At 57.7% G+C, this 15,225-nt stretch overlaps 1 protein-coding gene across 1 annotated transcript in view; it reads left to right on the forward strand.

Moving 5' to 3' along the window:
* CASTOR2 (cytosolic arginine sensor for mTORC1 subunit 2) overlaps positions 1-15,225 on the forward strand; it is a 42,972-nt gene that overhangs the window by 20,347 nt on the left and 7,400 nt on the right. The window contains exon 2 of the mRNA XM_069485816.1: positions 7,699-7,769. Coding sequence (XP_069341917.1) covers positions 7,699-7,769 — 71 coding nt within the window. The remainder of the gene's footprint in view (positions 1-7,698; positions 7,770-15,225) is intronic.

A 15,225-nucleotide genomic window follows, 5' to 3' on the forward strand; every position in this document is an offset into this window, starting at 1 on the left:
CCTGCAGGTAGGCACTCAGCCACCCAGGGTGGGCCACCAGAGCATGACAGTGGGCTAGGGAGGCCCAGGCATCCAGCAGGGAGGCTGCCTCCCAATCTCTGGGCTCCCTGACCCACTGGGTATGGTTTAGAGCTCACTGGGTGAGTTCAGCTTCTAGCAGGGGTTGAGAACGGTGCTTTAAGCAATACAGAGCTAGGGGTTTATGCAGCGTTTTTGCCCCTAAGCCCTGTTCCTTCTGTGGCTGTGAAGAGGTGACAGTCTTACTGGCCTCCTTCTTGGTCATTTCCCCAGGTGGAGTGTCCATGTTATTTAGGTGACTGTCTGCGGGTCCCTGAAGGGCAGAATTAAGACTGGCCAAGTGAGCCTGGGTGACAGAGCAAGACCGCATCTCTAAAAAAAAAAAATTGGCTGGGCACGTGCCTGTAGTCCCAGCTACTCAGGAGCCTGGGGTGGGAGGATCACTTGAGCCCAGGAGTTTGAGCCTGCAGTGAGCTATGATTGTACCACTGCACTCCAGCATGGGTGACAGAGTGAGACCCAGTCTCTAAAAAAAAAAGAAAGAAAGAAAGAGAGAGAGAGAGAGGAAGAAGGGAAGGAAGGAAGAAAGGGGAAGGAAGGAAGGAGGGAGGGAGGGAGCGAGGAGGGAAGAAAGGAAGGAAGGAAGGAGACTAGCCAAGTGTGGGTTAAAAGGAGGCCACATTGATAGAGCTTCTCGAAATCGGCTACCCCAGGATGGAATGAATTGCCTCAAAAAGGAATGAGCTCCCCATCCCTAGGGGTATGCAGATGGAGACTGGATCAGCATCTGTTCAGGATTCCATTACCAGAGGAGGCAGCAGAGAACGGCCTTCTAGTCCTGATTCTGGGCTTCCCTGTGCCCTGCCTCCCTGCCTGGCTGCTTCCATGCAGGTCCCTCTTTTGTGGTTTTGGGGGGGCCCTGTGGTACACTGCCACAAATTAAACAAAAAACACGTGCAGTTCTCCTCCCTCTGCTCATTTCTCTGGTTCATGAGTCTGATGTCTCAGAGTGGGCTTTGCTGGGCAAGTTTACCTGTAAATGACACTCCTTGCCCCACTTCCCCTCCCCCTGCCCTCTGGTTTGAGGTCTGTTGCATTGCGGAGACAGGGCTGGGACGGGCCAGGACTCGTCACCAGGATGCCCAGGGAGAGGCCGTGCGAGGGCCTCGCTCCGCTGGGTTAGGAATCCGCGAGTAAACAGATCGAGTTACCAGTGTCAGCCGGGCGTCCACCGCGGGCAGCCACAGTGATTGAAGATGGGGGTGTTCTTCTCGGAGATGACTCAGCTTCTCGGCCCCTGGCAGGGGCAGCCCCGGGCCTTGGCCCTGCCCTGGTGGTTGGCTCTAGGCCAAGCCCAAGGGGGCACGACAGTGGGTTTGCAGAGCCCACAGCTGGTGCGCAGTCCATGGTGTCCCATTAGGGTGAGGGCACCTGCCAACAGCTCTCAGGGCCGGCCCGGTCAGGTCGCTCAGCCTCCCCAGGCCTCAGCCTCCTCATCTGTCAAATGGGAGCAGCTGTGTCCATGTCCGTGTCCGAGTTGATGTGAGAAGCGAGGCCAGCGCACGGGCAGCGAAGGCCAAGTCCGAAGGGTGGGTGGCCCCCGGGAGAGGGACCCGGGGAGGAGTTGTGTGACACAAGCTAGAGAGGGCCTGGGGCCGCCCCCGAGTGCTGCCTACTTGGGGGGCGGGTAGGGGACGGGGGCAGCGGCTGCCGGAAGGAAGCACAGAGGGGCATTGGTGTCGCGACGTTGCAGAGGACCGTGTGGAGAGTCCGGTTTCCAGGGAGGACCGTGTGGAGAGTCCGGTTTCCAGGGAGGACCGTGTGGAGAGTCCGGTTTCCAGGGAGGCCGTGGCCAGCCTCGCTGGGTGCAGCCCGAGGTCAAGGGCAGGCAGGCCCGAGGGGAAAGATCATCGGGTTGGCAGTGGAGGTCCCCGGCCAGCAGCGCCGGACCCACTGGGGAGCTGAGGGCCGGCCCGATGACAGTGGGTCGAGGGAGGGCGGTGGCCTGAGGAGGACATGGGGACCAGGGAAGACTTTTTTTAGGACGGAGGAAACTTGAGCCTGTTTGCTGCTACGACCAGAAGCCAAATACAAGACAGATTGCTCAGAGAGGCGCTTGGGAGAGTCGGCAATGGGGAAGTTTGTTTTCCTGAGCCCAGACGGAAGGATGGGCTCGTGAGAGGGGCCCTCACCAGTTGGCCTGTGCTTAGGAAATCTGGGGTGCAGTTGGGGTGCTGACCGTGCCAGAGGGTGAGAGATGGGCGAGGGTGGGCAGGGTTGGGTCCTGGGGGGATTTCAAGCTGGAGGTTGTTGCTGAGGACGATGTTGAGCTGGGGTCAGCCAGGGGCCACCAAGGACACCCTGCCTCACAGGCCAGCAGCACACGATAGAGTTGGATAGGTGGCGGCCACAGGAAGTGAGGGGGTCCCAGGAGCCAGGGCCACTCAGAGTTGCCAAGCAATGGGACCGCAGCCCCAGGCAGTGCCCGAGGTGGCCCCAGAGTCCTGTGATAGCATGTCCCCTGGGCAGTATTCTTCCCCTTTAATACTGCTGGGGACTTGGGGCCTTGGGGGCAGTGGAGCAGGACGGCTCGTTGCTTTAGGGTCAAGTGTGTCCACTGTCGTGTTCGGTGTGTTGACAGAAAGCCGTCTGCGTCCTTAGGGAGGCTGCAGGTTGTGCGTCGTGTGTTCTCAGCTGCAGTCTGAGGAGCCTGGAAGGTCGAATGAGCTTCCACTTACGTCAGGAGAAAACCTGGGAACGTCCTGCCGTCATCGGACTCCAGGTTGGATGGACTGAAAGAAGCAGGTGCTGTTTATAAAGCAGCCACAGAGGGCCTGGGACTTTTTGTCTACGGAGGGACATCAACTTCCTGCCCTGTTCCCGAGGCCAGCGGGTGTGCCCCTCTCAGGAGTGGGGGTCCAGGCTCAGGGGCTGTGCCACAAACGGGGCTCCAGCCCAGGCCCCCAGCTCCAAAACATCGCTCTTTCCAGAGCATTCCCCCCACCCCACCCCCAGCACCATCAGAGGGACAGAGGAAGGCTGCACTATGGTCTGGGGACCAAGTCGGGGAGTGAAAAGCCATGGGTAGAGCCACAGCGAACCCCAAATTGGATGACCCAGACGGCGAGAGGGGTCGTAGCCCCAGGTCCAGTCCTGCCTGTTCACACCCAGATTCTTGCCTGGTCCGGGTGCCTGGACCATTCTCCGGCCACTTCCTGTGGGCAGCCCTTCAACTTGGTTTCCAGCACATCTCTGAGGCCTAGAGATCTGCCCTGGCGCCGGCTCTGTGGCTGGGTCCACCACGCCCGTCAGGCAGACCCCAGGCCTACCCTCCTGCTCCCCCAGCTTCCTCTCAGCCCCGGCTCCCCAGAGGTCGGCCTCTGCCTGCAGCTGCCCTCGCTCTGGGCCCCGAGGACCCCAGCTCGGGTTCCCGACCCTCACGCATCATTGGCGCTTGCACGGCCTGCTTTTATTCATTTATCCAACTAATTCACATTAGTAGTACAGTCGGCACGTGCGGGCCAGACCCAAGGTCGGATCTGGACCGTAGCCCACGTGTAACCAGAAAGCCCTTCGGCCACTGTCTCCCCTCCCCACCCAAGGGGACTTGCCGCCTCTGTGTGCAGTCGGATTGCAACTCTATGGAGTCCTTAGAGGTATATTTTTTTTTAAATTGTAGCTGCTTTTCACTCTGTGAAAAGATTACCATGCCGTACACAGTATGTGGGAACCTGTTTTTCCATCCATGGGACTGTTATATCACAGAGACGCTTCGTTTCCCTGCGTGTCACCGTGGACCGCTCACGTTGCCTGCCGGGTAATATTCTGCCATTACTCACGTCCTCGCCTGCTGATGGGCGTCTGGGCCGTGGCCAGGTTTTTGTTACTGAGAACAGGCTGTTATGTATCCCCTTATCCTTGTCTCCCGTTACACATCTGTAAAGGGTGGATGCCGCCGAGTGGAACAGCTGAGTCACAGGGCTTCTGCCACCAGCCCCACGTAGAGGCAGCTGAGCTTGGCCCGGTGGACCCCAGGCAGTAACTGCTGTAACCTATCTGGGCTTCAGTTTTCCTGTCTGTCAAATGGGAATGATTATACTGCACACGGATTCAGTTCGCACGGGTTTCAGACCCTGTACCAAGCTCCGTGCTAGGCAGAGGACAGAGAGGCAGCCCCGTCTCCCGGGAGCAGGTGGCTCGTGTGCAAAGACACACCTGGAAGTGCATAATCTCAGGGCTGTGACGGATATTATCGTTGCTGGGGACTGATGGGCCGGTGGGTGTGCAGGCTCAGTGGGACGGGAGACTTTGGCCTGCCTGCTGAAGTTGGGCTGGGGGCCACAAGGAATGGGGAGCCCCGGAATCGGGGATCCTTTTGCGCTAAGAGCAAACACGCAGAAGGTGTGCTCCTGTCTGCAAGGCCTAAGCCCCCCTGGAGGGAGCCCGGGTGCCGGGGGCTTTCTCCAGACCTTTCTGGTTTCTTCTTCTGCCCTGCCGGCCCCCTTTCTCAGTCCTGCCTCTGCACATCCCCCTAGAACTGGCCAGATGCCATGACCCCACACTGTCTGATGTGATTCTCCCGGTCACTCGTGGCACAAGCAGATTTTATTTTCCGTCTTACAGGAAAAGAGACCCCTGTTCAGGATCGCCCTTCAAATTGCACAACCAATTAAGGGGTTTTTTTCTAACTAAAACTTGAAAGGGCAGCTTCTAGTTGTTAAAGACAGCAGAAATGAAATGCAAATAATACAAGAGACCTATTGAAGACCCAGGAGAAACGTGAAAAACCGCTGCTGGTTAAGAGAACAAAGCCTGACACACACCATCCGCCCAGTTTTTCCTTTGGGAAGAAAAGCCCCGTGAATGGTGGCCCCGAAGCACTCCTGTCGCCGGCTGTATATTTGAAAGGGCTCCCGTGAGCCACCGCAGAGAAACCTCGGCTGGGCGGCAGCCCGAGGTTGGCCAGTAGAAGCAGGTTAGACACCCCCGGCCCTTCCGCCTCCCCCCTGGGACAGGCTGCAGATGTGGCCAAGCCTCCCTCATTCCAGACCGAATGGGCCACGCTTTGCCAGAAACACCCCTGGCTCGCTGGGCTGGTGCCTGATTCCGAGCGGGCGGGTAGAGGACCTGCTTTAACGGAGGCAGGAGACTGGTTTGTAAGCAGGTGCCTGGAGGGTCCAGGAAGCCTGTTCGCAGAGCCTCTCTGGTTCGGGTGGGCCGGTCCTGCGGGTCAAGCAAAGGCTCTGGGCTCGTTGCAGAGCCAGGCTCTCATTGCAAAGGTCTGGGCTTGTTCCGCGGTGAGCCGGCAGGTGACCTTGGCAGGGTCTGGCCGACACAGGGCATTGTGACCCTGCAGGAATCAGGACATTTTGTGGGTCTGGCCCACAGAGTCAGCTCCCGCCTCCCTCTGCCTTGGTCCTACGTGGGATTTCACGTGCAGGCAAACTTTGCTGAGCCCTGGCTCTGCAGGGATCCTTGTGTCACCATGTTCCTAAGTACTGTGAGGGCAGCTAGAAGGCAAATAGTCCCCCGCCCGTCCCCTGCTTTGGGTTTCCTACCAGCACTTAGCCCCAGACCAGGTAACTTCTGGGTTTTGATCCTCTCCTCCAGCTCTTTGTAGATGGAGTACAGAGAGGCCACAAACACCCAGGGCCCAGCGTCTGGGGTGTGGACCCAGCCATGACTAGTTAGAGAGGGCAGAGCTGGGACCGGAGACAGTAGCCTCTCGCGAAGGAGGGGTGAGTCAAGGCGACAGAACATGAGAGCAGCAGGGTTTGTTCTGATGGGAGCCTCTGTGGCTTGGAAGCTGGGTGTATGGACACAGTCCACCCCTTTGCTCAGCTGTCACTGAGTGTTGATTCTGTGCCCGGCTAGTGTCAAGTACTGGATGTGTATACAGAGAATCCACTATCCTTGCCTCTAAGAGCTGTGGTCTACTGAGGGAAGCAGACCTTTAAGTATTGTTTGTAATAGATCACAGGACAAACTCAGGACCATCACGCACAGTTGCACAAGTTGTACACTGCCCAAGTCTAAGGGTGTACTTCACATAGACTGTGAGATGAATGAACTCCCCCCAGAGTTGTGATGTACCACCCTCCCAGCTGTCCACAATGGCCTGAAAGTCCTCTCATAGACATGGCGTTAGGCATCAAGGAAGGACCACCCATGGTGGGAGATGAGGGAGAGGCCGGCTGGTTCCGATCGGGAAAGGTTTTACCCGAGAGGAGATGTTGGAACTGGGTCTTGAAGGATGAGCAGGAAGTCTCCAATGAAGAGAGACGAAGAGAGAAAGATATGCTGGGTGGTGGGAAGAACATTTGTCAACCTTTGCAGGCATGGGGGGCAGGGCAGGAGGGGAAGAGGGAGCAAGGCAGGAGTTCACTGTCGGGGAAGTGGTAGAGAGAGGAGAAAATAGATCTCAGGGTGACTGGGAGGTGAGAGAGGGTGGGACTTACAGACACGGGGGGCGTGGGACAAGAGTCTGGGGCTGACTCCCGAGAGCCACAGTGGCAGGTCGGCTGCTGTGCCCTCCCTGAGGCCTGCCCGTGCCAAGGTGCACATTCCGAGGGGGGTGTCCAGCAGCCGGCAGGGCCACAGTGGCTCAACCCCAGGAGACGGGTCACTTCAACAACATGTTTATACTCCATTTACACACAGGCCGCTGTTGCCTCTGCTGGTGTTTATACCCCCTGGCATAACTTGCGTGGTCTATTTTGGGAGCGTTCCTCATGGCCGAAGGCACAAGAAGCAAATGCCATGACTGTTGGCTTTCAAAGGGCTCTCTAGGACAGGTGGGCGGGCCCAACCTGCCCAGGGAGTACCTGTGCACGGCCATCTGGCGACGAGGGGGCTTCTGAGGCTCTTTCTGAGCACGTGGGAGTCCCTAGGAAGGGGCTGGGCCTGACTGGTGCTTGCTGTTGTCCACAAAGCAGTTATAGATTTCATCTGTCCAGGCAGTAGATGCAGATTGGATATGGGACAGGCAGGGACAGAGATGTAATGTGAAAACCAAAGAGCCGGAGGGAAATTGAGGAGTGTGTGCTGTTGGTGGGGCAGGATGTGCCTTCTTCCCGGGGGGCCGGTGGAGATTACCCCTCACTGCCGACTCTCCACGGGCATTTCCTTTAAGGCTGCCTTGGCTGGGCGCAGTGGCTCACGCCTGTAATCCCAGCACTTTGGGAGGCCAAAGCAAGAGCATTGCTTGGGGCCAGGAGTTGAAGACTAGCCCAGGCAAGAGAGCAAAACCCCGTCTCTACAAAAAAATAAGAAAAATTAGCCAGTGTGGTGGTGTGTGCCTGTAATGGTAGCTACCATGGAGGCTGAGGTGGGAGGATCACTTGAGTCCAGGTGTTCAAGGTTGCAGTGAGCTGTGATCCTCCCTCTAAGAAAAGTGCAACCTAAGATTCTTGGGCCTGGCAGGATCTTAGGTGGCTCAGAGGTCCCCAAAGATTGGGAGGTACAAAGGGTTCAATCAGCATCTCTGTGCCTCTCTGCGACCTCCTGAGTCAGAACTGGGGGGACACATCGGGAGAGACAAGCAGCCTGGCTGCGGTCACCCAGCAGCCTGGGGTCAGAGCTCTGGGTAAACTGAGTCCATCTCCCACTGGGTCACAGTGGGCAGCTGCCCCAGGGGCCTGCCAGGACTAACGAGATACCCTTGTCTGTCTGTCCACCCAGGTGCAAGTTCTTCAGTCTGACTGAGACGCCGGAGGATTACACCATCATCGTGGATGAGGAGGGATTCCTAGGTAAGTGCCTCTCCCCCTGGGGGCTCAGCGGGACCCCGCAAGTCAGGGCTGGCCTGGCCCCGCCTCCTTATTTCTGCCCCCGCCGGCTTGTCAGCTAGAAAGTCAGCAAAGAGTCTGTTTCCTTCTCTCCCTGTGTTCGGGCGGCCCTAGGGAAGACTCCCGGGCTGCAGGGGCGGGAGTGAGGGAATTGGGCCCTGCATGCCCCGGCTGAGAAGGAAAAGGAGCACGTGTGGTTGGGCATGTCCTGTGAGCAACGTGCTTTAAACGTTCTCCGCCCTCATTCCCGTTTGGGGCAGCCTTAATCACGATCCTTTTCTTATTTACTTTTTTCCATTTTTTAAATTGAAATATTCACATGTTATAAAATTCACCATTTTAAAGGGCACAGTTTGGCAGTTTTTTGATATCCACAAGGTTGTACAGCCATCACCAACTATCTGATTCCAGAACATTCTCATCGCCCCCAAGAAGAAACACTGTACCCGTTAGCAGTCACTCCCCATTTCCCCCACACCCACCCCAGATCCCTTGAGTTTTATTATTAGAGATGATTTTGTTTGTTCTGTTCTGAAGGGACGGCTGACGTGTGCGGAGGGCTTTCTAGGCTGCCAGCACCGTGCTGGCCGACACATTAATTTACTAGGAGGTGTCACCTTCCCTGTGTCATGGGATGGACGGGGCAGGCACTCGCCCAGGCCCACGAGCAATGGGGCCAGACTCCCCCTAAGGCCGCTGCTGTCTCTGAACCACTAAGTTACTTTCTTCAAAACTTACAGAGGATGCAACCAGTTAGACATTCTTAAAAACCACCGTTCCACCCGGAGTCAAGTACTAGTAACTTTTTAGTGTTTTTCCGTCCAACTATTTTCTGTGCACGGTTTGCTGCATTTTCATGTACTTATGACCCTATTATGTACAGAAATGTTTTCACTTAACATTTCAGCTTAAAACGTCGTGTGCTGTTACTGACTGTGACGGCAGACCTAGTGGTAGACTTCACCCAGTTCCCTATGGTTACAATCGAGGTTGTTTTAATTATTCTCCATTGATAAGCTTACAAACTCCTTAAATGTCAAATTTATTCTTATTTAGATTGATTCTTAAAATGGCGTCTGAACAGAAATAGAATTTTGGGGTCGGAAATTGACCGTTTTATGGTTCTTGATCGGTGTTGGTGGGGTGACCTCTTTACTGGCTTACTCAGAGGGGGAGGCTGTGCCCCCAGAGCAGGGACCGGCTTCCTGCGTCACAGCGAAGGGCGTGTGCAGGTTCTCCGCAGGGGGCCCTTGCCCCGCCACCAAGGACACCCACCTGGTCACTCACGCACTCACTCATTCAGCAGGCTTTTTCAGAGCTAAGTGCCACAGACAGGAACTTTCGCCTTAACCACAAAGGACAAGCCACGTGCAGATTGGATGCTCAGGCAACCCAAACATTTTTATTTTCTTGTGGGCACTCGTATACCGTTACCCAGAACTGCCAAGACTTGTGGCAGCTCAAAGGTAGAAGGAACCTCCTCGTGTGTCTTACCTCTGGGAATAGGTGATGTTCCCTGGGAATAGATATTCTGTTGAATCAGCCTCCCCAGGTGAGACTAACTCGCTGCCTGTCTGGGCAGCAGGTGCGAGGACGCCGCGCGTGGTGAGGGGAGCTGGCGGGCTGGTTTGGCAGGCCCCACACAGCTGTGTGTGCAGGAACTGTCAGTACCCTGGGATGTGTCCTGCCGCTGAGGGGCTGGTTCCTCTGAGCCCCTGAGCATTGCAAGAGGCAGCGTTTACTGAGCCCCTGGAAATGTATCGAGGAATGAGAGACCACCTCAGACCCCGCGGGTCCCGGGCCTGCCAGCTAATCACACCGTCGGTCATGGGATTGCCTTGGTGGCAGGTGCTGCGCTCGGGGCTATGGGGTTCTGTGAGAACGTGTCACAGAGGGTCCCCTGCATGCAGGGGATGGGGCAGCAGGGGCCCTTGGAACAAAGAGCAAGACACCAGAAAGTAGAGAACTGAACTCACTGGGCCAACGTATATTGACTTTTCACCAACCTGCCAGCACGTCTATCTGCACGCGCTGTACTAAGCCCTGGAAATGACTCTTACTGTCCTCATGTTATAGACGAGGCCCCTGAGGCACAGAAATAATGGCATAACCTGCCCAAGGCCTCACGGCTGGTGTCATTTGTGGATGTTCCCGTGGGCCAGGCCCTGGGCAGGGAGATGTAGGGATCCAGCCTCTGCCCTAAAGGACCTACAGTTCCTGGGGACAGAGACATAGGACCCAGAATGACAGTATCAAAGGAGAGCAGTGCCTGGCTGAGCAGGAGCAGTCTAAGAGGACTTCTTGGAGGAGGTGATGTTTGAGGCGGACCCAGCTAAAAGAGTAGTAACGAGGCCCTGCATGTGTGTACAGCCAGGACTTCCAGGACAGGGTGCGGGTGGGGAGGCTGGCTCTGCATTCCCGGGGAACTAGCATGCGAGAAGATGGGCAGGAGGAGGAGATGGAACAGGCGGGGCTGGGAGGGGCTGGCATGGAAGCTGGGGCTTCATCCTGGGGACAAGAGGGAGCCATTGAAAGGTCTTGGCTGACTTGGAGGCCTAGCCTGGAGGAGGAGGGATCCAGAAAGATTCCAGATCTGAATTCACCTGGGACTTTTTCCTGAGTTCCCCTCTGAACAATAAGGAGCCCCCCGCCCCCACCGCCCATATTTTATTTGGGTCCAAAGGAGCATGAGGAGCCTTCCACAGCATGCCCCTCTTGAGGGGCTCCAAAGAGGAGGCATCTGGTGAACTCATCTGGTCACGGAAGGCTTCCTGGAGGAAGTGACATTTTTGTGTCACTGTGGCTGAGAAGGCTGGGGAAGAAAGCAAACAGGTCAGGTGAGAGTTGTGTGAGTAAGCGCAGGAGCAGAAGCAGGGACCAGGTCCAGCCTCAAAAAATTAGAAGACAGAGGTTCACACAAAGCAGGCAGGCAGAGCATGGTTGAGGCTTATTCTGTCGGCAGTGGGAGCCATTGAAGGTTGTTGAGCTGGGCTCGTCATCCGTGGGGCAGGACTTGGGTTGAGTCCCTGGGTGCATGTGCAGGAGAGGGAGGAGAGAGCAAGGCAGGGCACCCTGGGTTGAGTAAGCAGGCTCTGTTCAAATCGAGGTCTTTAGGCACAGGCTGAGACCCCCAGCTGGCCGAGGGAGGGAAGTGCCCAGAGTCCCTCACCCCTGCCACTCCCCGAGCCTTTCCCGGTGGCAGGAGCAGAGCGGGGAACAGAGGGCGCAGGCTCCAGTCCAGAGAAGGCAGGAGGGCTGGGAAAGCAGGTTTCAGTCAGTGCCGCGGGCCCGAGAGGACAGGGTCCCGGTGGTGGCTGTCCGTAACTCTGACTCCTGGGTAAGGGCCTCCCCTCCAGACAGAGCACGTTTCCTGGGCAGCAAACGGGGCTTCTCAGATATCCACTGTCACCCAGAAAGGACTGCGTATGTCTGTCTAAGCAGCGAGCATCTCCTGCACTCCCACCTCGGCTGCAGGTGGGAAAGGCGTACAAAGGCGTCTCCCTCTGCTCACCCCGCTGCTACGGGACCTTGGGCGAGAAAGCTGACGTCAACTTGCTTGCAGCCCAAATTGCTGCTGCGGAGTGCGAGTGCCTGGGACGAGGGCTGTGGGGTGTGTGGCCCAGGCAGGCTCTGGGAAGGCCGGGGCGCAGGTGTGGGGTGGACACGGGGGCCACCTCTCACCTCGGCCGGCCCCGGGAGAAGGGTGCTGGCCGCGCCGTGCAGAGTGGAGGCCGGCACCCCTTCTCCCAGCTCCGCAGACGTCGCCTCCCACCAAAGGGCCTCCCCGGCCACCCTCAACATTAGCCGGGGTGCTTGTCTGCTGGCAGCTTTCACGGCGAGAAGCCGGCAGCTGCCACGGTTCAGTGGTACAGGGGACGCCGAGCCTTTCCTGGGAGGGCAGGGGGCGGGCGGTAAATGCCGTGAGCCAGCAGAGTTCCTTGTCTAGCGCGGAGGTGGCTAAGAGGTTCCCGGCTCCAGTGGAAGCAGCGTGTCCGTGTGGCAAGCGGGCGTGCGCGTGTGTATTTGATCTTTTACATAGTTAGTGAGCACGCGTGCAATGCCAGGGGTTCTTAGGGACCCAGAATGACGTGATAAGCCTGTGGGCCCTTGTCTGTAGACCAGGGACAGTGGTGTGTCAGCGTGATCCGAGCCACACGTGGGGCAGGCCCTGGTCAGAGGCCAGGACCCCTCAGAAGGTACCGTGGAGAAGTAACTCTTGGCCTCGCCCAGGGCTAAGATGGGAAGGCCCAGGTTCAAAGCCCAACTCTGCTCCCTGCACTGCTCGCGACTCTGGCCAACTGCTCAGCAACCTGCAGCCTCCACGGCCTCATCCCTCAGCCAGGGTCACTGTGCCTCCCTCTCAGTTCCGCAAGGCGCATGCGCTCTGCGAGCCCCAGGAAGTTGTCGGTCCGTTCTGTGCGTCCACCAGGGTGCACATCAGAACGCCACATCTCCTTCCCAGCTCCGAGTTCCTCACTTGACGTGTCGGTAAGCCAGGGGGCAAAGCAGTGCCCCCCGGCCAGGGTCCCCTCTCCGTGAGGTCCAGGCTGAAGCTCGTGTCCTCATTGGAACTGAAGGCCTGACCTTGGGGCTGGGTCTTGCTGTCCCCTAAAGCCAGCCCTGCCCATGAGCACGACCGGGGCCCCTGCGCACCTGCGTCTGGAGGGTCAGCCGGGTTGTTTACAGTAGCAGCCGACTGCCCAGCCCGGAGCTGCGGTTGCATTTCCCCCGCTGGGGAGAGGCAGGAGGGCAGGGAGCAAGAGGGAGGGCTGGGCTTTGAGGACCCTCATGCCTGACGCCCAGCTCCTGCCTGCCCACCTCACGGCAGAGTCCTTCCTAAGCGATCTCCCCTCGTGTGTGATGCTGTGCAGTGTTGGCCCATAGTGTATGTGCTTGTTATGTTCTTATTCCACTCAGTGTAATTTCACGCTCATTTCCCCATTCCTAGGAGCCTTCAAAAGCATGCTGCTCCCCAATACTCGATTTTGACAGTTTTCAAACTTGCAGGACAGTTAAGCCTCCTGCAGTAACACCCATAGGCCCTTCCCCGGGAACTAGGCTCACTGGTTGTTACCCTGTGGGACAACTGTTTCCTCTCTCCTCTGTAAACACGCAGGTGCACGCGTGCGTGCATTTATTGTTTACCAAACCGTTTGAAACTAAGACACCAAGAACTAGATACTTGAGCATGTGTCTGCTGGGAATAAGAGCCTTCTCTATGATTGTCCCTACGCAGGGAGGCATTAACCCCATCATCTCCAACAGAAATTTTATTAATATATTCACACTTTACTATCCCAAAACATATTTTATAGCCAAAAACATGTGTTCTAAACAAACGCATAATATTTTGTCATAGATGGAGTGTGGTTCGCCTACCCGATCCTGTCATTGGACTTTTAGGTAGCTCCTGGGTCTTCATTCTGCATCCCTGGGGTTGGAGGCTCTCACCCATGAATCTTTGCCCCACGGGTAATTACTTCTTTACAGTGAAGTTGCACGGTTTTAAAACCCCCGATACATTTTACCCAGCGGCCATCCACGAAGGTGAACCATCAAAATGAGCCCCGGGCACGGCATCGTGGAAATCGCCGGATGCCGGGCACTTAGCAAGGCGTCAGATGGGGACTGTCTAGTCGCATCCTCAAAGTGGCTCCCGGAGTCAGTCCCGATTTTGTCCCCCCACATTTGAAAGCTAAGAAACCGAGGGGCAGCGACTTTGCCCAGGTCACGTGGCTGGGATTCCGCCCACCTGCCTGGCCCCAGGGAAGGAGCAGCCACCACGCACAGGGAGCCTCGGGGCTCACGGCCAGGTGGCCAGACACTGCCGCCTCCTCCACCAGGAGGGGTCTTCGGCTCCAAGAGGTTATTTTTAGGGTCCTGGGCCATATAGGCAGTGACAGGGATAACCCACTTCAGCCTTGGGGTGGTCCATGCTTCCTCAGGGAACAGGCAGGCTTGCTGCCTCCTGCCAGCCTCCCGGTGGCTTGTCCCCACAGCCCCAGAGCAGCCCCTGGGCCCCCTGAGACTTGGCCTGGGGTGGGGACACGGCCCAGACAGACCTTTCTCCCCGCCAGGGTGTCAGGCCGCATTTGGGGTCTGGAGCAAGAGGCAGCTGACGCTGTGGCCTCCAGCTTCGCTGCTCTGACAAAGCTCGCCCTTCTAGAAGCCTCGGCGGGGTCCTGTGTGCCCATGCGCCGACTGCCCTCGAGGCCCAGGCCTGCCGCTTGAAGAACCGCAGCGGGTTCTGCCCAGGGCTGAGGCCTCAAGCAGGGCAGGCAGACCGATCCCGCCAGACAGGCCGCCCGACTCGGGCCAGCTGTTGGATCCACCCGAAATCCTCCAGGCAGCGGCGACCAGGGGGGCTGCTCACCGTTCCCCTCCCCCATGCCCCCATTTCCGGCTGGCCTCAAGCCTGGGCTTCTCCGTGAGACCACTCCAGGAATCGTCCAAAGCTGCCGCGACACTCCTAGTGGCAGGGTCTTAGTTACAGGGTACCCCCTGAGGAGGTGCACACACCCCAGCATGCCACCACCTCGGAGGACACCCACCTTCCCCTGCTGCCCCGTGACCTTGGGCCAGTCGCTGCCCTCCCTGGGCCTCAGGTTCCTGCAGGGCAGTTGTACATCCGTAAGCAGATGGACAGCTGTGTCCTCGCTGGTGAGTGGAGAGTTCAGACACTGGCTGGGTCTGGGGCGGACTGTGGCAATGGCATTGGCTCCCCGGCCCCTTGCCCGATCCTGGCGATTTGGGTTTGGAAGCGTGGGACGATGTCGAAGGCCACCTGCCCACCCCAGGTCTGGCAGTGCGAGCGCACCCTGCCTGGCGGCGGGGGGAGCTGGCGAGGGTGGGAACGGTGGGGCCCGGGCAGCGTGGGGAGCCTGGCAGAGCCCCCACAGTCCTCGCCATCCGTCCGGCAGGTGCTGGGACGGGATTGGCAGGGAGCAAAGCAGGCAGAGGCCACCGCCCTGGCCTAGCGGACGCCTCCTGGGGCTGACTGTAGAGCTGCACTGGCCGGTGTGGCAGCCACCCCCCACGTGGGGCTATTACAATTTCAGTGAATTAAAATAAAATTTAAACTTTCACTTCTGTGGCACAGCCACATTGCAAGTGCGCCGTGGCCGCTGGTGGCGAGTGGCTGCCATGTTGGGCGGTGCGGGTGTCGACTGTCCCTGCCATCGCAGACGGTCCTCTTGGGCAGCGCTGGGTTAGAATATCGCAAGGACTTTGGCTTTTACTCAGAAGAAGACGGGAGCCACTGGGCGGTTTGGGGTCACATGGAGTTTGGAATAGGCCGGGCAAATAGGGGATGAATTCACAACAGCTGGCGTGGTCCTGCTGTGCTAACATGCTGCCGGAACTCTCCCAAGAACGCTTTAGGGGTCCTGCTCTCATGAAAGGGGCATTTTTTATTTCACCT

The sequence above is a fragment of the Eulemur rufifrons genome, chromosome 14, assembly GCF_041146395.1.
Source record: "Eulemur rufifrons isolate Redbay chromosome 14, OSU_ERuf_1, whole genome shotgun sequence".
NCBI classification, from domain to species: Eukaryota; Metazoa; Chordata; class Mammalia; order Primates; family Lemuridae; genus Eulemur; species Eulemur rufifrons.